A 27,595-nucleotide genomic window follows, 5' to 3' on the forward strand; every position below is an offset into this window, starting at 1 on the left:
AGTATAAGTGCTGTCAACAATAGTATTCAAATTATCAGCAGAAATATGACTAGGTAGATATTTTTACTTTTCTTGGAAAAGCCATTTTTTTTTACCTGTAAAATATGACTTCCCAAATGTGATTCAAATACTTCAATGGCAAGGGCACTGGGACTTCTCCTGCGCTGGGCACCTATAACTGAATAAAAAACAGTTATGTTGTAAGGTCTACACATTCATTTCTCATGCATCCTCATCACTGACATTAACTCTTTAAATGTTTTGCATCTTAATATACCAGTGTTAATTTAAATTTTTGCCTCCTACATAGAATATAAATTTGGTAATTTAATATGTAATTTAAGACTCGAATTTGTAAAAAAAGAGATTTTTTTAAAGCAAATCTATTTAAATGTCCAATGAATTTGGAAATTACTTGTTTGTTCAGATATATCTCAAATCTCTGTAAGTTTACAGTGATGAAAGCATGCAGAATTTAGTGAAAAATACTATTGAAAAAGAGGCTACACACATTGCAAATGTTTTGAAATGTGGGGATAAGAACTAAACATGAATTAGGAAGTTTATTCTACTAGTTTATCTGAGAGGTTTATCTGAACATGTTATTATCTGAAATGAAAATGAAATAAACACAACAGTAAAAAGCCAACATTGGTAAAGTATGTATTCAAATCAAAGTTCTGCTCAGTGTAGAGAAGTATTTTAGTATCCCAGATATCCACGTTAGTTCCTGGAGTAGGTACTTGAAACTTCAGCTTTTAAATTATACACTTTAAAAGTACAAAGTGAGTAATAGGTAGTTATGCTTCAAAGGCAGCAGTGGCTGCAAAAAAAGGCTGAGAAATCACCAAACTAATATCCTTTTAAAACTCTAAATGCCAGCAACACAAAGCTAGAAATTAAATCTGCACATAACCAAATGTAGCCATCTACTGTGAGCTGAATTTTCGTCTTAGGTTAGGCTACCTTTCCCACATGAGCAGAGTAAGCCAAAGCACAGAAAAGAAGGCACAGGAAGATTCCTTTCCTGTGTCTGTGACAAAACTAGGCATATCCATTGCCAAGACAAGAGGCCAAGTTCCTTCTGCACCTTTCTAAAATGTGTACAAAAGCATTTACATGCCAAGACCCTGATGAGAGACTAATGCCTCTGAAACCATCACAGCACTAGTCCATCTTCACATATTGCTGTCTTTAGAGTGTATGATAAGAAAAATGAAATATCAAGGACCCACTAAAACAAGCAGAATGAATGACTGCCATTACTGAACTGGCCAATTTAACACCAACGGAAACAAAATATGGAGCAACAATTCCTTAGTCCTCTGTGATACTGGCTGCCAAACATGATATCAGCAGGAAAAGATAAATGCCAAATAATGATAGTCACATTGACCTGAAAATGTAATATCATTTCTTATTGATGTTTCATGTAATTTCCTTGCAGGAAATTCTAAGCTATTTATACTGGGCAAACAGGTAGCTTCATTGCTAATAGAGTCAGGCAATAGCTCATAATTACAAATGGGGACTGCTGTAGAGCTCCTATTTTCTAAGTCTTCCGCTTTTCTCATATTCAAGGACATACACAGATACATCTTGGAAAAAAAAATCTTCAAGACTGTATTTCTTAGAAAAACTTTAGCTTTAGCTGTGGGACTAAACAAAATCAAGCACCGTAAAGATTTTCAGTATTCTGATCGTGATTGTCATCAGCATGATGCTTTGTTATTTCATTTACGATCTTTCAGAAACAAAACAGCAAATTAAGTTTTGGCTTGCTAGACATTGCTTCATCGTAGTCTCCATAAGAGCGTTGTAAAGACCAAAAAATCACCCAACATGTCAACCTGTGACAGCTCCCTGAAATCCTTCAGGCCCCTTCTTTGACCCATCTAGCCTGTGTCATATTTTCCACACATTGTCTGAACACACCACTATTTGGAATTTACCTTTCAATTAATTTTCTGTTTCCTGTCCATATCCTCATATTACAATCCCCTACCATTTAAATGTATCCATTTCTTATTGAATCCAATTCTATGATGTCAATTGCAGGGCTTTTAGCATTTAAATATCATGACTTGAATGAAGTGCCTGAAGTCAGTGCAACAGTCTTTATAACAGTATCTTGAACCTTAAATGACACTTACAGGTAAGTCATCTGTCCTTCACAATTGGGTCTGCCAGTTTTATACCTCAAATGAAATCGCTTTAAGGTCAGTGAATTAACTAGAAAACAAGAGAGGGTCAGATCTTAGCTTTAAAATTTGCCAGTTAAATCCTGTATTGATGACTGCATACTTGTGGCTAATACATATGAGACAACTATCTTGTAGTACTTTCATCCCATTCAGTTCACTGACATTTTTCTAGCACTAGAACTCTTGGATTTGTGTGTCTTGCTCTTAGTCAGGTGATGACAGTTCCTAATTTTACAACCAGAATTATAGATTATACAGAAAACTATTATGTTTCTGGTAGCCATGCTGCAACTCTTTTTCAATAAATGAATAAATATTAAATATACACTTTATTTGCATTTCCATAACTACCATTCTCAATATTTTGAGGAATGAGATAAGAATACTGAGACAAACATAGAACAAGGGAAACTTAAATTATTTGATCAACTGGATTCAGTCTTTTTATTTTACTCACTTGAGCTTTCAAGTTTTCTTGATACCTCTTTGCAGCGGAAAAAATATGCTATTTTGGGTATATAAGTGCATACCACATTTCTACCTTTCAGAAACATGGCAATCTCACAGTCACAGCACAAACCCTCTTATTTGTATTGAATGAATTGTCGGCATGCCAATCGACGAAAGGAAGACATAGACTGAAACGTTTGGATTAAAAAGCAGGCCCAATGTTATTTTATTCCAAAATTTCAAAACATAAACTATAAATACTGAACTGGCTTCCATCACACAAGCCACAACCAGTCATCTAAATCTCTCACCCTGTGGATGGAACCATCAGCAGCCACAGCTCAGCCACTCACAGAAAACTTGAAAAGCGAGAGATTTAAGATTTATTTCATAACATCTATAAATCAAAGTAGCTCAGCAACCTTCACAGACCTAAAGGTGTGGATGCACATATTTTTTTAAAAAAAATGTAGATTCCCTTTTAAATTCAGACTCCCCACCGAAACAAAATACTGAATGCATGAAATAAATTTCTTCCTTTGAGTTACAGGAAGCAGGGAAAATGAAGATGTGAAGGCTGAAGGATGTGTACCAAACTGCAGAAGGAGTTGGAAACAAGTTCTAAACCCAGGTTAAATTCTTCTGAGCTTCTCCTACTTTAGTGGTATGAACAAACATCTCTGAACAGACTTTTTCCACATGTGGTCATATTTTGTAGTGCCTACATTTAGTTGACAACGTTTAACACTTGAATGCACAAATTAATCAAAAAGTTGCATGAAACAATATTTGTACTAAATATTGACTTTTAATAATGACAAGAAGATAGAAAGATTGCTTTCACATGTGCACTTTGTAATGCTGGAGCAGAAGAATGTGTCTTCGAAAACGTTTTACTTTCCATGGCATTGGACTATGACCTTCACTATCCAAACTGACGTGTCTATTCCTGGCATAAGATTATTCCAATTAAAAAAAAAATAATTCTAACAGCTTTAAACAGTTCCTCTTTAAAATTTCTCCCTCAGTGACTAATCTGGCTATGCATGAGGTGAAGGAAGAACCACCTCCCTTTCAGAGTGTCTTGGGGGCAGTCTAAGCATGCTTAATGCAACCTCAAGAGCATTTGCAACTGTGCTACAAAAAGTGGGGAACTGTGGAAGAGAAAAATGTAGACAGCCTACCAAAGATTCTTGTGCATCCTGAAGAGGAAGGATTTCCTCTTAAACACAGTTCCAAGGTGTGGGAGCACAGACCAAAGACTGATGTGCACTGTGGCCACACTGGTGAAGATAGAGCTCTAATAAAGCACAGGCATTATTCTTTGATCACTAGGAATGGAAGAGCAAAACATGATCGCAGTCATCAGGCTCCCCTAAAGTCTTTGCATGACACCCCTCATGAAAGTTTTGGACAATTCAAAGAGTTTTTAAATTCTGTTGTTTGAATAATAGTTTAAAAACTAAACTGAACTTTTAAATTCATTTCCCTTAACCTTTATTTACTCACAAAATATTTTTCTTAATTAGTCCCAAAGTCTTTATACTTTTTATTCAATTTTGTTGATTTTGCTAAGAACTTTCTGTACAGTTGGAAGCAGAGGCGGATGTAGGGCCACCACACTACAACCTTTGAGACAATCTGCTGTCTGAAGAATTATAAAGAGGCAGAGCTCATCTTGAAGAGCTCTAATTATGACTGCTAATAAAGTCAAACTTTAATTAGCAAAGACTGAGCAGATCTACATAAATATGAAAGTTTATAAACACCCAACCAAAAAAGAAAATTACCAGCTTTGTTCACAAAATATATAACCATTATCCGGCTAATTACACAGCAGCTTCAACAAATAGTGTTGGCTAATATTTTTGCCCATAGGTATCAACAAAATTTATGATGGTGTCAGAGGGGAGAGCATAAGGAGCACAGTGGTCTGACGATTTTATGGGCAAAGTGTGTGTAAGTGTGGCTATAACATTTTAAATATTCTTTCCCCAAATGTTACCTTTTGCTTTGTTTCAGAGTAGAAAGAAAGATCTATAGAAATGGCAATACAATTTCTAATATATTTTCCTTGGTATAGAGTAGATTCTAGATGAAAATACATCTTTTGTGATTTTCTATGAACAACTCCAAACATTCATGAAAGAAAATGGTGGTGAATGTGGCAATCTAGGTGGTTTTTACAGGAAGAGGTGCAATGTCATCTTGGAATCTTGGGGCTTTCTGATGAAACATTGATTAATTTGGAATTTTTTAAAAGCTGTGATGAAAAGACAGAGATGCTGACTGCAGGGCTAAACTGAACAACAGAGGATTCAGTCTCAGGGAAGATTGAAATTTATATCAGCATTACACTCCAGTATTTCTGCATGTTAACATTCACAGAAGCGTTTTTTAAAAAAACTAATTACCTCATGTTTAATACCTTGTGATGAATATATTTTTCCCATTGATTGTTCCTTGCTATTCCATTTAAGACTGATTCTAAGTTTTAAAAGAAATCTCCAGCAAGAGAGAACCCATCTGCCTAGAAGTTGAGGACATTTGGCATTCAAATCCTGATCTAAAGTGAGATAAGATGCATGATGCAAGCAGAGATGCTGCCCTCTGATTTGAAAATGGTATCCAAAGAAGTTCAATCACGTCACCAGTTACCTCACTGTAAGCCATCATAAGATCCAAAATTTAGGCCTCTTATCCACCTTCACAGATGGGAAGAAGAAATAAATCTTAGATGGAGCAGCAGCATATGTGGAAAGGTATTTTGTCTTGGTTTAGTAAAGCTATGGGAATCATTAATACTGTGCCATTACCAATGAAGTATCACAGCAATAAAGTATCAGAACAAATTTGTCACAAAGGACTACATACAAAGATGTATAATGCAATATATGATACTCAACTTACAAAGCTAACAACAGCACTTCAAATCTGTATTTTTGTGTACAAGAATGCCTCATATTCTAGATATCCATCTGCTGGTCACTGGTAAAGAGCATGAATTCATTATTGGGGAATCCATGGTTGAGAAAGTAAACCTAAACTTTCCATGGAGTAACCTATTAGTTGTCAAGAATGAACTGGTTAATTAATGAAAGTATTATGTAGCACAATTACAGGTGTGCTTTACTATTGTCAGTCACTCATCTTTGAGAAAGCTCCAAAAATTAAAAGGAATTTTAGTAAAACTTGCTTTTCAAATTCAAGTTGATCAGTACTTTTTAAACTTTTTTAAAATAGCTTTTTTAGTTTCAATAACTTAAATCTGATCAAATCAAAATGCTGTCAAAAAAGCAGAAGGCATTATACCACTTGGTAATTGAACTGGAATGGCTGGATTTGAAGACATAATATGTTTCTCCCTTGAGAAACATTCAAAATTAATGGAAAAACGAAACAAGATAAGTAACTGTCATAGTGTAAGTTTTCATCTGTTTTTTTCCTTCTCCAATTACCTTCATTGGGTTTATAGGTCTGCTCCTTCCCACAGGATTTGTTCTTTAGGGGGTGGGGGTAGGGTGGGTGGGAGGAGGAGACAAAGTTCCTTAAGTCCTAAATCTCTCTCTTTTTACCCTCTTTTCTGAACTTCTAAAAATTAGAAATCCCACAACAAAATAAGTATATTTTGTGTTCTCTCCTTGATAACTAGCGCTGTTTCTTAATTAGCACATACTTGTACATTTAAGAGTTTATTTCAGAGGGTTGTTTTTTTTTTTTTTTTTTTTGTGTTCACTGCGAAGGATGAAATCTTTTCTGTGCAAGAATTTCCAGTCATCTAAGCAAAGAGAGTTCTCCATCTGTGGCTGGGGGCGGGAGCACTGGCCTTTCTCCCACACTGTAGTAGTTACTATAGGAACTATTGTGCCTCCTTCAAAAGGGCTACAGACAGGGTGATTAAAATTCTTCATGGGAGAACCCCCACTCTTCTCCCTGACAATGAAATTCTTCAGGGAGAGGGCAAAGCCTCCAGTTCAAGAATGGCAGCACCTGAGGGAGTGATGTGGCAGACAGAATCACCCCTGCTTTAAATTGAAGTACAGGGGGAAAAAAAATACAAGGGTCCATACACTTGCATTTATTTTATTCCCTTCCCATGAAATTCAGAAACATTGGCCAGAACTAGTGAGAAATAGAAGGAATAAATAACTTCATACAGTCACTCCAACATGAGGACAACGCAGAAAGAACAAATACTTTCAATTCAAATCAGTAGCAGCAGAAGAAAATTTATTAAAGTGGGATAGGAGCTCCCCAGAAAATCCCTCTGCTGTAAGGAGATTGGGAAAAAGTCTACGGAAGCATGGAAGAGAAAGATGAAGTAAAGACAGATGAGTGAGGCAAGGGAGAGGGACACACAAAGGTGGGGTGAATCAAGGGCTTAAAACCTAGGAATTTATCAGTCCTTTAGATAAATATCCACCCCAAGAGATTTGGCTCTACCAGCAGAAAAAAATGCATAAACATTATGACTGGGTGAAGAAATGAGTGATGAGTCTGGATTACTCACTCAGATGCCACAGTAAGACCCATATTGGAATAATGGTTCTATTGTCTTATTTTTAAACCAGTATCACAGTTCCTCTGAGTAGAAAACTGCTGCCACCCCCTTACAGCTCCAGTGCTACAGAAATGGCTGGTGTCACTGATTCCATTCTCAGGAGGAGGACAGGGTATTAACATCGAGTCAGAACAGTGTTATATAGTGTCAGACTATACTTGCTGGTAAAACTAAGAGGCCTACATCTGTTGTCTTGCCTTTTTTTTTTTTTTTTTTTTTTCTTTCTTTCCTCCAGTCTGATCCCAAAGGTTCATGTTATGACATTTGTAACATCTGCTACAAATGTGGAGGTAAGTCAGGCACAACCTTATTACTTCCAATCTAACGCTCCATCCATCCACAGGGCTTTCACATGCCACTAGGATGTCAAGGCGACCAAAAGCTGTTCTAGCTACATGAAGCAAGGTGTAATATATTTCTGAAAGTCAAGGGAAAAAAAAAATCCTGCTTTGTTATGTCTCCCCTTCTTTTGTCGTCTTAAATTTTGGCAGTGGCCTTTCAGAATTTTTCTGTGAACAAAACAAGTGAGCCTCTCCTTCTTAGAGCCAATACAATTGCCTTTTAATGCCTTAGTCAGTGGTGTGTTGAAAATTGGCAAGCTGTAATTCACATCCTTCCCTGTTTTCACTAACACTGAAACATATCCAGATTCCCCTGCTAGACCCTTCTGTACTAAAGTCTGCTTTCTTGCACAACCCTCGCTTCTTTCCATACTTCTCCTGTGATTTTGGTGAGCTCTCTGCATTGTTTTAATGACAAACTTCACTTTTTTCCAATCCTCAGCAGTAAAATGTAACTCCTGACAGACAAAAAAATACAATATTTATTTCATCTGTGGTAACGAGAAAGTAAATGAATAAGGAAAGCACTTAATAAGATGCTTTATAACTAGCATTCTTTCTATTAGCTTCTATCTAGTTCATTCTATGAACTTTTATTCTATCTATGAACTTCTATTGTTATAGCCACAGTACTTGAAGATTCCAGTATTCCACTGTGAGTGGGCTAGGATACTGACTGTATTCTGTGAGGACTGTGCAATCACTGCCAAGTGTCTGCACAGGAAGCCAACCATTTGCTACATGGCTGAAATCACCCCCTAAAGAAATTCTTTGAGAAATACATATAACCTCTTCTGACAGCAACTGGATCGTAATTTTAGAAACTAACAGCTTTAGATGTTAGTGAACTAGGTAATATGTGCCACACTCGGTATCATACACTAAAAATAAGACAGATTTCACATTTGATAGAAGTCATTTAAATTCATTACAGGTATAGAACACTACATGGTGTGAGAAGGAAAACCCAGTGCCTGATGACATAAGTCACTGTAGGTCTTGCTCACCTGCATTTCTGCCATACTCACTTTTTGTCTGTCTTACAGTCACAGGCTAAGTAAAAGAACCCTCCATACACATACTCAGCTATGAAAAACGCTGAGAAAGATCTCTTTATGTTAAATGAACACTAAAAATTGGAAAGTATATCAAATATTGCTGTTGGCAAACGTAGGAGCCCCATCCACTGCTGGAATATAAAATCCAGCTATGATATAACCAGACAATTACTGACTAAAGCATCATTATTCTACCAAAGTAAGTGACATACTGAAATGAATCCAACTGTTTAAAGTTGTTTCTGCTTCTAAGGTGACTTTAGGGCTTTCCTACTTCTACAGACTTGGCTTTATGACTGACACATGTAGGTGGTGTATTTGTTTGTAGATTTTTTTCCTTCCTTTTTGTGAGTTAGTCAGAAAAGATTTAATGAAGATTCATAAATGAAAGGAGACTGGGTACAAGTCCGTAATCAATCCACAATTTCAGGGAAGAAATCTTTATCCTCTGCCAAAACTGAACCGTGTAATTAACTGAGGATTCTGGTAAGAACCAACTGTGCCACCAGTCAATTATTTTTACTTGTCTTCCAGCTGCGGCTTCTGTCTGTTCATAAGAGAGACCGTAAGAAAATGCAACTATAGAGAATTTGGTGATTTCAAAAAATAACTGAAGAAATTTAAGGAGATTACCAAGACCATCTGTAGTAGAACCACAACAAGTTTTAAAAATCTACTGCAAATGGTTCTCAATTTCTCACTAGAAATTTTCATCAAGGACTCTTATAAGAACTAAAATAGCATTTTGGAATTGCTGAGGATTGAAAAATGACCATGCATAAGCTGCAATGGAAATCCCCAAGTCCTGATGAAGCAGTCTTCAGAGGAAATAGTATGACACTTTAAGTCATGAAAACTACAAGATGAAACTGCTTCTTTTCAAAAGCGTTGCTGCATATTAATTAAAAAAAAAAAGAAAGAAAAAAGAGTAGTTGATCCAAAGCCCCTGTGAGAAAGATTTTCCAGCACATCCAGCACTTTGGATTGTATTCTTAATATATATGTAGTTAAGTGCACTAACTACTTGTAATCTGTTTCAGCAGTTTTTAAGGAAACAGAATCTGTTGGAAATCCCAATGACTAGTAAGAAGAATAGTTAAATCTTTACTGGAAATATGATGTAGTCTTTAAGTGTTTGCTAAGATTAAAAGAATTCATACAGCTCATGCTGAATGAGCTTGAAATAAATTAGGCTAACATGTTTTCTGTTATTATCAGCTCCAGCACATAAGACAAGGTGTTTCCCCCTTCATTTGCTAACAAATCTTTTTAAAAAGCCATGTAAGAAAAGTCCAGTTTCCTTTGCCTTTGAAGAGTGCCTAACAGGGAAATAGAGAAGACATTTGCTCAGAAGGCAGAATGGTAATGGAAGTGAGAGCTTAGTAGGAAGAAAACAGGAAGAAAATTCTACAGCCAAAGAGAACGTGTGTAGACACAGCATTTACTTCATCAGAGTTGCATTCATTAGCATCAGGAATTAATTTAGCTGAAGATTCTTTCCGCAGTGAGGGAAAACGTTTCTGTTATTTGATTATACCATAGCTAAAATTCACACTTGCTACCTGAAAAAGTCAAGTCTGTTTGGCAATAAGAGAAAAAGAAAGGCATTCACCATTCAAAATATATCTTGAACACCTTAAACATAAAACTTCAGGGTGTTATTGTAGCCAGATATTTTATTATTCTTTTGCAAATGAACTTAAAGGCATCAGACAGAATTCATTGCCCACACAGTCAGACATGGACACAGATGGTTACCTTGACTTTGGGAGCAAAGTTTTATTTTGCAAGATAACACTGTCTTTAAACCAACTCTTTTGCACTTTCTATTAGCACTGATAAATATATTTTTGTTTCTTTCTTCTTAAGAATTTTACAATTACACTGATAATGTATTGCATTTGGTTAGTTCAAGAATTACTTTTAATATTCAGACCCAACCTAATATAATACAAGTATGCATTTGCTATAAAGAGAAAAATTTGCTTGATACAATAATTCAACAATCTGAGCTGAGATTTTACTGAAATGATGTTATTTAAGTTCTTAAAGTGTATTTTACTGCTTTCCAACATCACCTTTTAATTCTTAAACATATTTCTTTTTGTTCTTTCTGCTTAGTCCAATTGAAGAACTAGATTTACACAACTATGTAATTTTTAAATCAAGCTCATTAATTTAACAGACAAGAAAACTTTTCTTAGAGTAAGATATACAATAGGATACTTAAACTAAAATACAGAGTTGAATGAAGACTGCTCAAAATCAAGACAAAATGCACCTCTTTTTCAGTCACCCACAACTTTCATGCATCCTGCAGAAAAACAGATAAGTTACGCCTGATAATATTTACCCACTTTTCTTCTATTTTTTAAGCAACCTCCTGAAAGACAGTTGTAATGCTGACATTTTTTGTTGTGAATATGATAGCTTAAGGGTGTTTGGATTATTTTAAATTGCCTACCGTAAATCAAACATCGTATTTTGTTAATAATATCTGAAAATCTGAGAAATTTGATTGTAAAATAAAAAAAAGATTCCACTCAACAATGTTTTAGTGGGACAAGTCAGAAATGCAGCAAGTTTTCTGTGAATACTGACAAACAAGCCTTTCAAAGCAAAGGCTTGGCCTTGCAAATGCAATATTATTGCAAGGTATATTCTACTTCTCTCTTCAAATAATATCGAGAAAAAAATTACTATTGAGTAAAGCTGCCCCAAATTTTTCAAAAGTATCACTGAAAAATTCTGCTTCAAGCTTTTCTAAGAAGACTTCTGTCATAATATTGACTCTACCTTCTACAGGAGAGGAAGGATCTGAGGAATGAAGAGGAACTTACATGGCTGGAAGAGGAAAAGACACACTGCTGTGACAGCTCATGGACAAATGGCTTTTGAAGAGAAAGGCTTATCTTCATGAATGATGGCTTCAGAAAAAAAATCATGACTAAAATCATGACTAAAAAGTGAATGGCAGAAATAGACTGAAAATCAAAACAGTTTTCTAAAGGAAATAATATTTTGAAGACTATGAAACAAAGAATCAGAGATAATCACAACATAATTCAAAAGCTTTGTCTTGTTTATGTTCATCAATTATTTGACACTCATTATGACTGCTTGATTATTTCTAAGCAGAGCTAACCAGGCAAGTGGGACTCAACAGCCCTGGTTCCATACACAACACAAGGTGCTGCTTATCCATGTTTTCTGGGAGGTTCAAATATTCTCTTGACCAACTGGCACATAATACTTTGAGCTTAGCTAAAGGTATTTATAGTCAAATGAAGAGAAATGTGAACTAGCTGTAAATGGGTCAATATGGCCACTGATAAGGTCTAGCTGTGCAAAAAAAAGGCTATGAAACTTTCCCAAGAAAGATAAAGTAACTTTTTCATCTCTGTTTTACCACAGTTGGACTATTTCAAGTCCCTAAACTAGTATGTGTTGCTCTGTAAACATATTGTGTCTAAAGAAGATTTTTTAGTTAATCTCTAATTAAGCTGTTAATAGTTAACAAAACCCCATTGTATAAAAATCCTGAAAGATCTGAGCACACCCTTTTTCCATCTCATATACTCCACTTTTACCCTACCTCAAGTCATCTTTTTTTTCCCCTCACACTTTTCTTTTTTTCTTCCCTTAATTTTCCTGTTTCACACCAGCTTACTTGAACCGGCACTTTCAGGCACACACATTTCCTATGGAAAATAAGTTCATCATGATCAGAGGAGCCAAAGCTGTGTTGTGGGAGGTGAAATCACTTTCTTGGGCATCTGAAACTCCAGAAGACAACATAACTGGGATGAAAATACTGAAGTGGACACTTACTAAATTGAAATAGCTGCACAATTTGAATTTACTCACTAAATACAAACTCCCATCCCCAAACCCTTGGATGTTATTCCAAAAAGCCCTGTCTGGGAGTGAATTTAAAAAAAAAAAATCAAAGTTAAAATCACAGCCCAGAGAAGCCACTATTCACTTCACCAATGGTTCAAGAACTTATCATCAAAGTGGAGGTAACCTCTTGCCCATTTGTTAATGATACTAGAGCTCCAAAGTGTTGCAACCTACTCTTAATTTCAAGTTAATCACCTAAAAAGTTATAATTTCTCTGCACTGAGGAAAGCAATATATTTAAACCCTTCTTCAAATAGTAAATAGTAATAGTAAACACTAGAAAAGAAAGTGAATTTCTACTACTCCATGTATAACATCAAATCCCGTGTCCCAATACAATTCACAATATGAGCTTTTAAATTCTATTTCCTTAAAATCCATATTATTAATGTAGGATATGTATAACAATTCATGAAAACATACTATCTCCCACAATTTTTAAATTTTGGTTCCAATGTTTTTTTGTATCATGTTGACAATAATTACAGTTTAGGCTCAACATAGGAGTATACTTTTATCCATTGATAAACACCAGACAATATTTCCAGAAAGCCCACAATAATTTACTTCTATCAATCAGAAAATAGAACCAGACATTTTTTATGATGTTCAAACTTCACACCCTTATGACTTCCAGCTCTCTTCACAGCATGATACTGAATCCACAAGCCAGGCATAGCACTAGCTTGAGGACAAAACCATCCACCAATTCTTCCACAGAATCATAGAATGCTTTGGGTTGGAATGGGCCATCAAAGATATTTAGTCCAATTCCCCTGCTGTGGGCAGGACCATCCCTCACCAGATCAGGTTGTGCAAAGCCCTGTCCAATTTTGAACACTTCTGCAACTTCTTTGCATAGCCTGCTGTCTCACACTCCTTTACATAAAGGTTTTATTCCTTATACCAATCTAAATTTACTCTCTTTCAGTTTAAAACCATTGCCTCTTGTACTGTTATGGGTTTATGCACCCTTGTACTGTAGCAGACTCCACCTTAGGATCCCACAAAAAGTAAAAGTAAACGTTTCCCAATCCATTTTTTATTAGATCTCAGGTTAGAGCTTGAGCTCAGCACTACTAATGCTGAGACTAGTCAGAGAGAGGAATACAGTTAATAAAACTTATTCTATGACAATTCTGACAATCCTGATACTACAGGCCCTGGTAAAAAAATCTTCCCCTGTCTTTTTTATAAACTCCCTTTACTGAAAAGCTGCAATAAGGCCTCCCAGAGCTTTTTCCTCCTCTTCAGGCTGAGCCACCTCAAATTTGTCAGTCTTTTTTCACAGGATGATTTTCATGGCTCTCCTCTGGACCCACTCTAGCAGGTCAATGTGTTTTTTGTGCTGGGGACAATAAAGACAGAGCTGGATGCAATACTACAGGAGGGGTCTCATGACAGGCAGAAGAGAGTAGGAAAAGAACCTCTTGATCTGCTGGCCACGCTCCTTTTGATGCAGCCCAGGATATGACTGGCTTTCAGGGCTGCAAGTGCACCTTGCTGATTTATACCAAAAATTTTCCTCCACCAGTATCCCTAAGGCCTTCACAGGGCTGTTTTCAATCTGCTCCTCCAGCATGTACTGACACTGGGAATTTTTGTAGACCAGGTGAAGAACCTTGCCTGGGGTCTTGCTGAACTTCATGAGGTTCACATGGTCCCATTCATGAGTATTTATGCTTATTTCTTCCTCTGGAATCACATGAATGATAGGAAGTGGCATCAGAGCATTACTTCAAGAGGCAATATGCTTAATTTGGACATTCTTGCCTGTAATTATCAACAGACAAGACACCAAATACCAGCAACTTGCTAATAATACACTTCTGCATCTGTAAACTCTCCAGTTTGAAACTACTTTCTTACTCATTTAACGCCAGCTCTTATATGATACTCCCAGTTAATATCATACTGCATTAAACTTACAAAAAATACTGTCTGGCATCAAGCCTTTTTGGCAACTCCTGAAAATATTTAAACTGATTTATTGTTTCTGAATTTTGTCCTTCAGTTTCCTGAATTAAAATTATTTAGCATTATGAGTTTTAAGTATGAAACGTAAGAGGACCTTTGGAGATTACTTAATGCAATACATTTTCTCTAATCACTTACCTCCAAAAAATAAATAAATATTTTAAAACTGTTTTCCAAAAACTGTGACAGAACTGGGCCTTTAAAAATGCTCACAGTAGGTCCTATCTCAATCCAAAAAATACTGTTTCATTTTAAATTTAAGTCTGCTGGTAAACTAACTAAAATATTTTGAATTCTGAAGCAAAAAAGGAGGATATTTTAAATAGTGTGCAGGGTAAGTGCTTATTCAAGTTCAAGTAAGATCTCTGAATCTCTCCTTTCTCTAAACTGCTTATCCAATAAAGGATGTTCTTAGATGAGAAATGGAATATGGGCTTTTCTGGTATTTGAAGTACTTTTGCTCCCAAACCCTTTTATAAAGGAGCTATTCAATGAAAGTGAGTTTTGATTCTATGTTTCATATTGCAGTAGTGCACATAATTTTGTGTTCAATAACTTGTCATAATACAAAATTACCAAAACTAATAAATGATTCATAATTCTAAAAATATCCTCTTATAGATGAAGTTTAGCAGAGAGAATAAGCTTTATTTGCCTTTAAAGTTAGAACAATGTTGATGGCATTTAATATTTCCTAACACGAGGAAATTTCTTGTTCCATTCTTTGTCAAATAATAATCCTCTTAGCTAATAAAAAGAGAGCTGGAATGTTAGTTTAAAGCTTGAAGGACAAAACTCCAAGGAACCCCTTGGAATCACTTCCCCAGAGTGAGTCCAAAATTAAAATGCACAAACTCAGATCCGCCCAACCACATAATGGTAGAGATGTCAAGGTCTGCATAAACAGAGGAAGACCCTGGAAACATCCCCCAAAGCCTTCTGTCCACCCTATTCTGCAGGCATGATTGACTGTGTCATGTTCATTGTCAGCCCATCTGGACAACAGGTGCAGTACTTTAATGGCCACAGTGTACTTTGATTATTGACTAGTGAATATTTCTGCGCAACACAATGGGCCGCGGAGTGACCCTCAGCCGCAGACAGACCTCCTGCCCATTTCCACACCCAAAACCTCCCACAACAAAAGGAAGGAGTTTTTACCCTATCTGGAAGTTTGGTATAGAGCTTAAACATACAACTACATTTATCAAAGACTTAGTTTGCCAAGTTTTTTTAAAAAAAACAAGGTGTACGAATTTCAAGCTCGGGGACCTCTAATTACTTCATGCTGAAAGTTTAACTATAAAATGCAGATAAATTGCTGCACTAAACCCACAGAAGAACCTCCACATGGTTTGTGCCAATGTATCTAAAGCTCAGTGAAGCTGATCCCAGGGAGACTTTTCCACTTAGTCCTCAGAGAATTCCTTTTGGACCCGTTTCTAATGAGTGTATAAAGGATTACTTGGATATTTTGGTAAAGCTACCCAATAAATTAGTCAATCTCAAATTTTATTAGCCACAAAGCATTACAGTGGTCATAGAGCTGAGGAACACTGAGGGAATTGAAGGCATATTAGTCATTTATTTAGGCAGATACCAGAGATCAGCACTCAGTACAGGATGTTAGTTGTAACATTAAGCTAATTGGCTAATAGTTGCAGCAGTCCTTAAACAGTTTTTGTACTGAGAAGTGTGACCCCTTCTTGAACCAATTTATGTAAACCCAGAGGGAATCCTAAATTTATTCCAGTTTCATGAATGCATGGTCTGGATTAAGAAACCAAAAAGTAAGAAGAATATGCAGAAAACCAACTGTGTAAACCAAACACTTAAAATTTACATGCTGTCATCTTGACAACTTTCTGTTTAACAAATTAGTTGAGATAGTAAATGTTTAAAATAAATTTAACAATTTGGTATTAAAACCATTAATATTTCATCCAGTGCATATTTCAGGACTGTAGTTTTTTTTTTTTTTTCTTTTCAACCATACCTTTGGCTATTTATCTAGTTGCAAACTTTTATAGATGTGAAATGTTTTAAGAAGACCTTTGCAAATGGCCTGAGGTAATTTCAAACTTAACAGACCCTGTCCCACCAGAGCTCATTACAGTGCATTTTATAACAAAGTACCCTCTACTTAATTTTCAGAGCTTAGCCAAGCGTACTAGAAATGCAGCTACATTAAGTGCAATTAATGGTATAATAAAAGCAGTGGAGGGCTGTTTAAGACCCAAGAACCAGCATTAAACAGAGAATCCATGTTCTCTAACAGTCAGTGATGTGTCGAAGTTCCAGAAGTGTGAGATTTTCACTGCTAGGGAAGAAAAAAAAAAAAAAGATACTGCATGTGCTGCTGGGGAAAAAAAAAAATCTTCTGTCCTCCAACAATCCCAAAAGGTAGACTAAAAGAGGATTAAAAAAAATATTCCCTCCAGTTATGCCACTAGCATCCCCCTCTCTTTTTGAGCAGAAGTCCAAAACAATAAACTCATATTCCCACCAGCAAAAAAACCAAGCAAATTCAATTCCAGAAAAAGTGAGATTAATAGTAAGTGACTCATATAATACACAGAATGATCTGGTCTCTTAACGAGCAAAGTTTACTTTAAAAGACAGAATCCTTTCTTCCTAAAGAGAAAGAATGTTTTCGTGACAGGAAATAATATTTTATTTTAAATTAAAATATTTTATTTAAAATAAAAAAGGTCACATCACAAGTGGAGTGTTGATTATAAAAGCTCTGCAACTGTTAAGTATGGAATTATCTTGATAATTAAATTATCATTGCTGGGAATTAAGTTAATTCTTGCTTGAAACCAAAGACTATGTTCAAGGCAGAGGATGACCAACATCTGACAAATCTCTGACAGAAGTCAATTGACCTCTCATAAAGAAACTTGTGACTGATTTTTTTTGTATGAGACTAATTTTTTGTTTGTTTGTTTCTAGTCTCAAACTTTATTTTCATGTATTTAACTCGATTATTTACTTTGGCAGAAAAGAACAATTAATTCATGTGAGTGGGCCTTCTGATTCACAGACAGTAAGTGGTTGACAACCTGGCTTTATGGCAAAATATGAAAGCACGAAAGCCCTTGATTATGCATGGCCTGAAGATATAGTAATTCATTTTGTACACACTGAATATAAAACGACCCTTTCATGAATGCTGAAGGTAGAAAAAAGTTATGATTTTGTGCTTTGCACAAGAGGAACAGATTTCTAAATTGTGAAATAAAAACAACTTCCAATTTTCAGTGAGTAAGTACTGGAAATACAAAACCAACAAGAAAACCCTCAGAATTTCAATGTAACTTCTCCCAATGATGGATAAATGAGGTTTTGTTCTACACTTCCCTTTTCTAGTAAAAAATACACAGTAACCATATATTGCTTATCTTTAAGATTGATTTTAGGTGTTAAGGGACAGAGATAACAAACAAAAACCCTCCTACACCTGTTATTTGTGGTCTAGACTGCTGGCAATTTCCAAGTCAACTCTGGCTGAGAACCCTAAATATGGCCTTTGAAATAATAAACAGTGTGTAGAAATACAAAACTTACTTTGACAGTAGATCTCATTACCCTCAGAAATACGTAGAAAAAATAAAACACATGCATTTTTCCTGCTCAGAAAGCATATGAATACATCTATTCCTGATGTTCTAGTTATCCAGTGCTATATTTTGAGTTGTGGAAACGTTTCAATACATCGAGTGTTCTCTCTTTCCTGTCCCCTCTGTTTGCTGAAGCTCACACACAGGGGCTCTGTTCCTTTACCAAGACTTTTTGCTCCCAATCTTTTTATTTTCAGCATTCTGATGCTTCTATCATACTTCACAGTAACCTAATTCTACAACCATCACTTCAGTATCACAGGAAGGTAACTTTATTTATATAGGGTGAAGTAGCATATAAAGAATAGTTGATCATGTTATTTTAGTAGATGATTGAATTGACACATTTCCTACTACTCTCTATGATCACACAGTAGAGAATCTATCTTTTTATACTGTATTTACATATCCTATGATGTAATTCTGAAAAAGTGTTAGCTACTGCTCGGTAAAACACTATAATTACTGCTGAAATAACCACAGTGGTGTGGACAGTATTGACAAAATAATAATAATAAAGCCTAGGAAATGTAAGTATTATTTTTAAAAATTTCTATAAAGACTAATAACTAAAACTGAAGCAATGGGACAACAAATGTATCTAAGGTAAGGAACTACTACCTCTGTCATTAAACCAAGAAATGATGATTTTGTTTGCCTAAAGATACATCAAACACATCACGCCTTGCTGTTACCAGGAAAGTAGTAACAAGTAAAAGTGATTCTCTGAGAAGTTATTTAGTATTAGCAAACTATTGAAAAAAAATTCAAAAAATACAAAGGAAGAAATATCTCCATAATCTCATCTCAAATTAGAGATGTCATGAGGCACTAAGGAAATCAAAAAAAGCTCTCAAGATGGAAGGTGTAGAATTTGAAGAGCAGAATAGCTAATCACCACACCCTTGAAAACTAGAACAAAGGCCAGATAACTCAGTTTCCCTTTGGGAAACCTGAGCAGTTTGGCCTCACAGAGCTGGTAGAACAATATAACAATTTACCAAGCATTCAAAAATATAAAACATGAAAGATGGAACTGAAATTATCTTCTGAGAAGAAAGGGAAACATTTTTAAAGTAACACAGCAAAGATTCCTACTATGATATTCATAAGCTGAAGGAAACTAGATGTTGAAAGGAACTAGGAACTGGTGACATGGCAGAACCTTTTTACACCAAGCTGGACTTTGAGTTGAGCTCCTATTTCTGCTTGAGAACTTGGACCCAAGTTGGTGGCTTCAGACCAGCTCTCAGTAGACAAGCATATGTCAGCTGCAGGATGCTCTACATTGCAGCAAGGCAAGGATTCCTGCAGCAAGGCAAGGAAAACTGATCAGTCTTAGGAGTCAATCTCTGAAACCTACGGATACTTCATGGGCAGGTTTGAACATCTCTCTGAAACAATGAAGAAAAGAGCGTTTTAGAACTGTCTGTTCAGATTCCACACCGTTTTTTCCCCTTGTAAAAGGTAGCTAGTTGTAAGGAACAGTTTACAGTTTATCCTCCTACAGGTAAAACAAAATAGCCTGGAATAAGATGAAAATATTTTCAGACTGGCTGAATGAAAAGCTGTCAGGGGGACAACAAGCATGCTGAAAAATCTAAGTCAGTAGCTGTGCATTGACCAGAAGCTCAATGTGGTCTCTCCACCTCTTCTTTCTTGCCTTTATTTCCTCCTCATTAAAACTGTTTGGCAAAGTTTTTGTGTCCCTGGTCATGGCTGGGGAGGTGAATACAAACTTCACTGAAACGTCAGATGAGTTATATAGATTTCCATGTAAGCTCACAGCCACACAATCCTCCCCCATAAACCGAACCAAACTAAAAAATAGTACTACCAAAACCAACAAACCAACCAACTTGGATGCCAAATCACGTGAAAAACTTATTCAAGGAAGATTGGATTTGATGACTGAGTGAGGGTGGTTCATGAACTGCAGAGATCTTACTTATCCAACTTCAACACAAAATAAATGTTGGCACAGAAACAAACATTTCAGCATTGAAACTAAAAATCCAGGCAGAAGGATAAAAAAAATTAGAATGAATAAAAATATGTTCCAGGCTTGAGATGGATAATATCATCTCAATATTCTTAATACGATGATGATCACTACACTGAGCACTGGGAACCAGGTCATGGTAAAGAAGAAAAGAAAATTGTATTAATCACAATTTCCAAAGGCAAAGAGATTTTATGGGTATAAAAGCCATATCACACACACTGAAAAATAATTCATTAAACTATATCCCAGCTGGAAGTAGTGAAAAACAAACAGAATAAAAAGACACTAAGCAGCAGGGAGAAATAAACTTTATGGAACTGTCAAAGCATGAACAATAGGAGGGAAAAAAAAAAAAGAAAGAAACAATAAATGTGTCTGGTTTATTGGTAAAATAGCCACATTAGGGCAAACATGAGATTTAAATTTAAAGCAAAACCTGAAAATGCCAAGGCTGAAGTATCAAAATTATCCTATTGCAGTTCAGGACATCCAGTACTTGCAAATTGTGGCTTGGCAGTATGGCACAATGAGAGAAACATCACTAAATGCTAATCACTCATGGAACATCAGGCACATCTCTTGTGTTGCCCAAGTTGTAGTGAAAGTGAAAATGTCCACATTTCAGGATAGATTGATAAAGCCAAAGTATGTACAGTCCCTGTTTGGGAAAGAGAACACTTTCTCAGCTAGCTTGTCTCTAGGTTTGATTTAGTGATGAAAAGTAGCACTTTGCATAGACATTTCCAAGAGCCCTTTTGCAATGTTACATACCTCTTTCTTTTTATTTTTTTTTTCTTTTTGAGGAACAGATGGGAGGGAAAAGGGAAAAATTTATTAATGCGTTGTGTAACAGAATTAAAAGTAAGGAAAAACACCACAAAATATATTCTGTTCAAAGAAATTAATACCAGCCACTTTGAGTCTTTCCCAGCTAAGTTTCAATAAATTTTTTCTCCACTTTTGGCTTTTTCAGTTTTTTGCACCCCAAAAGCATGATTTACAACAATGTTTGCCAGCCATGGATTTTACAGGCTGCATCTGGAGCTGTGTTTTATCAGAAAAGATGAAAATATGGCCCAAAGTATATGAGCAAAGAGGCATCCAAAGCCACTGGCAACTTTTGAAAATTTCAGCCCATCCATCTACCAGGTTCTGCTGCAACTGATGGTCTTTAGAAGCAGAGATGTCAGTATGTACAAATGTATTTATATATAAGCAATGTACAAATGGTAGTGCACTGAAAATGTAAATTATGTCCATCTTTCCGTTTGATCCTTGGTTAATTAATTTTTTTTTTTTATAAGCACTGAATACCACAGAAGGATGAAGAATTTTTCAGATGAGCCAGACAGATTAAAGGTGCCCAGTTCTCAGTAAAACACAGAGGAAGCTGAGGCCCCAGACTGCTTTGGATTCTTTCATGTCACTCTTACAAAGTATTAAATCCATTATATGTGAACATAATTCATCCACCAGTCATTGACATATGACAAAACAGACCTTAAACTATGAATTACTGACTTTACTGAATGGAAGCATGTTTTTTCAATTAAAAAAATGCTGTATATCCTGGATACAGTTTTATGGAGACTCAGTAAGGATCCATGGTAAATGTTCTCACATAAGACATTAAGCATCTGCAAATGCCAAAGTCTTGGATGGTAATTCTTTCTCTCTCTCTTTTTCCCCTTTGACACCCTGAATCCCTACTGCATGATACGGACTAAAAACCTGGAAATTGTATCTTTGTAAAGCAAAACTGTTTTCCAGCTAGAGGAATGTATAAAATTATATTTGACACATAAAAATTTCTTTCCTCCACCCTCCTTTTTATAACTGAAAGAGAGCCAAACTAATTTAAACCAAATCTGATTTAAAAATCCTGCTGAGCTGAGACTTTTAAATACCAAGTTTCAGCCTGGAGTGAATTTTTATGGCTGTGTTATAAACACCTGAAAAACAGCAGGTGCCATAGAAATATATACAGTTTGTGTTTTTATACTATTTCCTTAGTTTCAAAAGTAGGTTCTAGTCAAAGTGAGGTTTTTTTCCCAATTTTAACCTGTTATGGTTATTACAGCTCAAACAAAATGCTTACAAGCCAGAAGTAATTTGGAATGAATACACATGTACATATTTTATAGTTTACAAAATGATCCAGTTGATACATTTACCATTTGGCTAAAATATATAAAAAAAACTTCCATAGGAAATTCTGTGAATAGTGATCAGAAAACGAAGCTCCTACCAGAGAAAGTTGGTTAAGCATCTCTTACTATGTATGTGTGGTACTTTAATGCACTCTCTTAGAGTCATCAGATTCCATAATAACTTCAAGATTCAGTCAAGTTCTTTTAAAAGAATAAGTACTCTTTCAAAAAGCAATAAAGATGCTTGTATTCTTTATTTAAACATATGTGTTCTTAATCTTTCAGGCTTGAGAGTGTAACTGTTTGGAAGTACTCAAGAAAATGAATCCACATCAAGGAACTGTGAGAGTGCAAAGTGGATTTGTCAAGTTGCACTAAACTGTGGTGTCTAGACAATCTCATCCAGACCTAAAAGACTTTTGATGCCTTTCTATCTAATACATACAGGAAGAAAAATTAAAAAGCAATAAATAAAATTATTTATCCCGAACAAGGGTTTGGCTGTGTGCACTAGTACCTTTGGAGTAAAGCAAATAAGAACTTCACTAGAAATTTACACCCTCTATTTCAGAGTAACTTCTCTGCACCTGTCCATAACCTGGTGTGCTTTATACTGCATTTTATACTGAATTGAGAAATTCTATGACTGCATTTTAAACAAACAAAAGACTATGTTTTTATTAAAACCAACGTCGATTTCAAGGCCTGATTTTTAGAAAGTTTGCACGTGGTTTTCCACTCACAGCTTTCAGTTACAGATGTAGAGACTGTTCACATGCAAATAATTGCTACTGCATTTAAAATTATTTGCATGAAAACTTGCACGTGCCAGCAAAACAACTCTGCATTTAATTTTTTTTTTTCATACATTGGTCAAAGTGGTCATCTTTAGGTTCAAGCCAGTCAAAGCTTGTAAGCACAAACTTTCCTTGAAATGAAGCAGGCTAAGTTAGATGGAACTACTTAGGAATTTACAACTTAAACATGATTAATTACATGATTAATACATTAGTAAAATTCCAATATTTTTCAAATTAATTTAGGGGCAGATTCAGAACATTTGGGACATCTTAATCCAAGATTCTTGATACCCAAGAGCTCTGTTAGTAGCCACGGGAAATAGCCACACATCTGATTTTCTGCCTTTCCATGTTTCCACATCACCAGAGCAGCTCAATGCCCATTTCACACAACGCCCATGGTTGCCAGCAAGCTAGAAGCGATAAGGATATTTAAAAATAAATATAAAACTACCATCAAAATAATTACTTAATAACCTATGTAGCCAGACCTCAGAGGAAAGAAGGAAAGCATGGCCCCTTCTAGCAGATCATCAAAATTACCAGAGGACAGCATTCACAGCAGAAAGCATCCCTCCAAATCCAAGGTCAGCCTGTATGCTGGGGAAAGTGAGTAGAATACAGTCTTCCAGGAAGGGAAAGGAACTTTAGTCTCCCCAGTGAGAGAGTGGGAGGCATCTCCAGCCTCCCAGTAAAAAAAAAAAAAAAAAAAAACAGTGAAAAAACTCATCAGCAACTGCAGAGATCTGGGGAGATGCTGCTCCTTCCCCTTCAAGCAATTTGTTCTGCAAAGGGATATAAAAATCTTTCCAAAGCTTCCCTTTGGAGGGTGGTTTCTGTAAGGAGAAGGCAGTGAGCTCTGCAGGAGAGGCTGCCTGGCCACCCTACTGCTGCCCTCAGAGCTTCCTCCACATCCAGCATCGCCCACCAGCAGCCAGGACACCATTTGAGAGGTCGGATCTGCAGCAGGAGGAGCCCAGGCTAACAGGGCTCCTGAGATTGTTGCCTTCACCTGTACAAGTGACAGCTGAGACACCTGCTCAGCTGCACCTGCACTGCCACACGTCACAGCCTGCTCTTTGAAAGTAAATGTGCAAAATCTGATAGAGGCAGGCTAGAAACTACAGCTTTATATGCTCAGCTGTCTGCCCACCAAGAGAAGAACTATTGGGAACCCATGCCTCCACAAAGAGAGGGGCATCAGCATCTAACTAACGTACCATGAGCCACAGAGACACATCCTGCGCTCTCATCTCCAGACAAACACAGCATCGTGGAAAAAACAACACTGACACGAGTGGCAGGATTATCGCTGCTGTTCAGGCAAATCCAGCTAGGTCGCATAATGAACATGTTAATACAGAAAGAGAGGTAGCCTACACAAAATGGATAGGTTAATAAAGTCCTTCTTATTACCTTTCTCTGCCTGAGTTTGTCTTTGATGTGCCATGGGAAGGCTGAAGAGAGAGTGATTGCCACTGGGGATTTTGAGCAAAAGTAGCCTCCGGCTTAGTACAAAGCCCAAAGATTAGGGTAGAAGTATGTAGACTAGGAGAATCTGCTAGCTAAACATTATCACATGTTCATTTTCATTTAAAATATGCGTTTTCATTCTTATTAATTCCATTTCCTTCAAGAACATGCATAAGTTACCAGATGCAGACATCGACACACTAATATTAAGGGAAGAATAAGCACGGGAATCTTTTATCAATGAGATTGTTATTGGAAGGAACACAAAGATACTTCAGGATGTAATAAAATCATTATGACACACAATATTATGGGGGTCTGACGAATGATAAATTTTAGGTATTCCTCCAGAGATACCATTTGTCAGCTCAAAACCATCATTAGTCTGAATCATTCAGTTCTTTATAAGGCTTAAGGGCTCCTTGCTGGTTGCTTAAACATGCATTTACCTTCACGTATTCACCTAAGGTTAGCTCATTTGCAAAGAGTTACCTATAAGGCACTGTGCAATGGCTAAGCACTAACAGAATGTTTTCTAAACAGGAGTGGGTTTCAGCATTCAATACTCTGCTGCATCAGGACTGTGTTTAGCATCTGCTGCTGTGCTGGTGAGGGTTGGTGATATGATAAATCCAGGTCTATCAGCTCTATCAACCCGCTGCAGCCACATGACACAAGGAGCTACATTAGTACACACTCCCCCTGCAGAGTCACCTCTGCTGACAAATGTTTTGAATGCTTCCTTTAAACCCTCAGATTTTATTCAGGAATGTCCTGTCTTCCTCCAGCCAGCGTGAAGTTTGTATAAAAGGATAAAGCCTTCACCTTCTGAGGAGCCTTTTAATCCAACAAAAATGTGATTGTGCATCCATGCCTAAATTAATACAAGTCTGTGGTACTCTGCTGATATTAATAATTAAATATCAGTGTTTGTTGAACTGCAGCCCAAATGTATTTCCTCTGCAAAGTAGCTATTTCATTTTGTTGACAATAAATAAATGTTGGCCCTCTGCACCCTTAGAGCTTATTTCTTATTCTAAAAAAATTCCGTTTAATTTTCCATTTCTCTATTGTTTATTGAGAAGGAGAAACATATGTTTACATGCAAAATTAAAGGACAGAGGACTAGTCTGGAGAGAAAGACTCCTTTTGTTAAATATACTAGTTGCCTAATGGAAAGTCTCTGATTTTTTTTTTTTTCACCTCCCTGTGCCTCAGTTTCCACATCTTTACCACAGAGAATTTTCCTGCCCCATTTTGAGGCTTTTATTGATGCCTTATTTGTTAATCTGAGTTAATATCTGGGGCTAGTAAGTAAAAAAAAGGGTAATTTTTTAACCAAGTTACGTATCTATGAGAGAAAAAGGATAGCTTTTATAGCAAAAGACCAAGAACTTTGGTTCTAGTGCTTTGGTTAAACTGCTTTTAATTTGTGTTAGAACAGGAGATATAACTTTTTTTAACCCACTTTGGTTTGCACCATCCAATCTTTGGATTGTGTTCCTAACAAACATTAAAATATTTTTTTCTGAAATAAAGAATAAACTGAGCTAACACACTCACTACTCTTGCAATCACAACAAAAAGGAAGTCATTTTAAAGGCTACAACAATTTGGGCTACAAAATATTAATATGTATTTTAAGTCTACTGGAAAACAACCCCAGACTAAACCAGAAACCATCATAAATATGCCCCAGATATTACAAACTGTGCATTGATATGTTATCACTTATGTTCTATACCATGAGCCACAACCATTCAATGATACTTTTCCATAAGCCTACAGAAAAGTCATAGCTCACAATGGCTCAGAACAAGTAGTTTACCACAGAATAAGTTTAAATGAGAAATTTAACTCCTAAATGTGAAAACTTACCTGTGCAGTGCTAAAGTGCACAAAACTCAAAACAAAGAGGAAGGACAGTTTACTATGAAAATATGAGCTATTTCCTCCTCCTTGTAAGGATTTCCATTGTTGCTGAAAAGGAGATTGTGTTATTACACAGAATAGCATCCTGCATTCTTGCAGGGTTTATCAGCCAGGAATTTCATAGATTACTAGAAATCTAGTATGTGTAATTAATATATTTCACACATGAATAAACTAAGGTACAGAGAGATGGCTAAGACTAATTCTGAAACATCACAAATTCATGAAATTTTCCATGTTGAGGGTTAGGCAAGTCTTGTTTGAAAGACAGCACTGGTGCCAAGATCAAAGCTCTTCTGTTCCTAGCTCGTATACTCATGCTTTGTCAACACTTCCAGTCTATAACTCAGTGTCTGGTGTAGCTCAAAAATATCCTACAACAGTTAAAGACAGTAGTTTAAGTCTGAGTAACGTCCTGAACCTTTCTTTTAAATAATATTAGATTGATTTTACTCATAGGAAGAACAAAAAAACCCCTAACCAAACCCAATGCTCAGCTCTTGCAATCTATACAAGATCAGCATTGGAAAAACATCCAATATATTGTTATATACAGTTATATATATTAACAATGCAACAAGTAACTGAGACTACATTAAGCAACATGAGGATTAAGACAAAGTAGAAAAACTTAATGGTATTTACTACACAAGTACCAAATAGCAGAACAATTTCAAATGGAGCTTCTAATTTTGACAGGTTAATAACTGTCCTGTCTATGCACACAGTAAAAAAAAAAAAAAAAAAAAAAAAAAAATCAGTCATAGAAGTTAATTCAAAGTAATTGTGTGATTGGAAATTTTTCTTTTTTCATTGTTCAAATAGTTTGCTTTCAGTAGAAAAAAATGTAAACTGTGTAACCTATCCAAGAAGAGACAGGGGCTAACAAGTGATTCAAGTCTCTAAGCTGCTTAAAACTCCTTCAGCTGTTGCTTCTCCATCTCATTTATTCTCAGTTGCTTCAATGAAAATAGTGTAAAAAGTCATGCCAGAATTAATAAATCTATATTAATTAGAACTGACACAGCATTGAGGTTTTATAACACATTTAAAGCAGTGTACGCTTCTGGAACCCTGACAACTTTTTCTTTTCTTTTCTTTCATTTAATGGAAGTTCT

The 27,595-nt window shown here is 36.0% G+C and overlaps 1 protein-coding gene across 4 annotated transcripts in view; it reads right to left on the bottom strand.

Moving 5' to 3' along the window:
- NPAS3 (neuronal PAS domain protein 3) overlaps window positions 1–27,595 on the bottom strand; it is a 594,316-nt gene that overhangs the window by 296,693 nt on the left and 270,028 nt on the right. For all 4 annotated transcript variants that reach the window (XM_066322130.1, XM_066322128.1, XM_066322131.1 and 1 more), the window contains one exon: window positions 96–178. In XM_066322130.1, the coding sequence (XP_066178227.1) occupies window positions 96–178 (83 nt within the window). The remainder of the gene's footprint in view (window positions 1–95; window positions 179–27,595) is intronic.

The sequence above is a fragment of the Sylvia atricapilla genome, chromosome 6 (genome assembly GCF_009819655.1).
Source record: "Sylvia atricapilla isolate bSylAtr1 chromosome 6, bSylAtr1.pri, whole genome shotgun sequence".
Lineage (NCBI taxonomy): Eukaryota > Metazoa > Chordata > Aves > Passeriformes > Sylviidae > Sylvia > Sylvia atricapilla.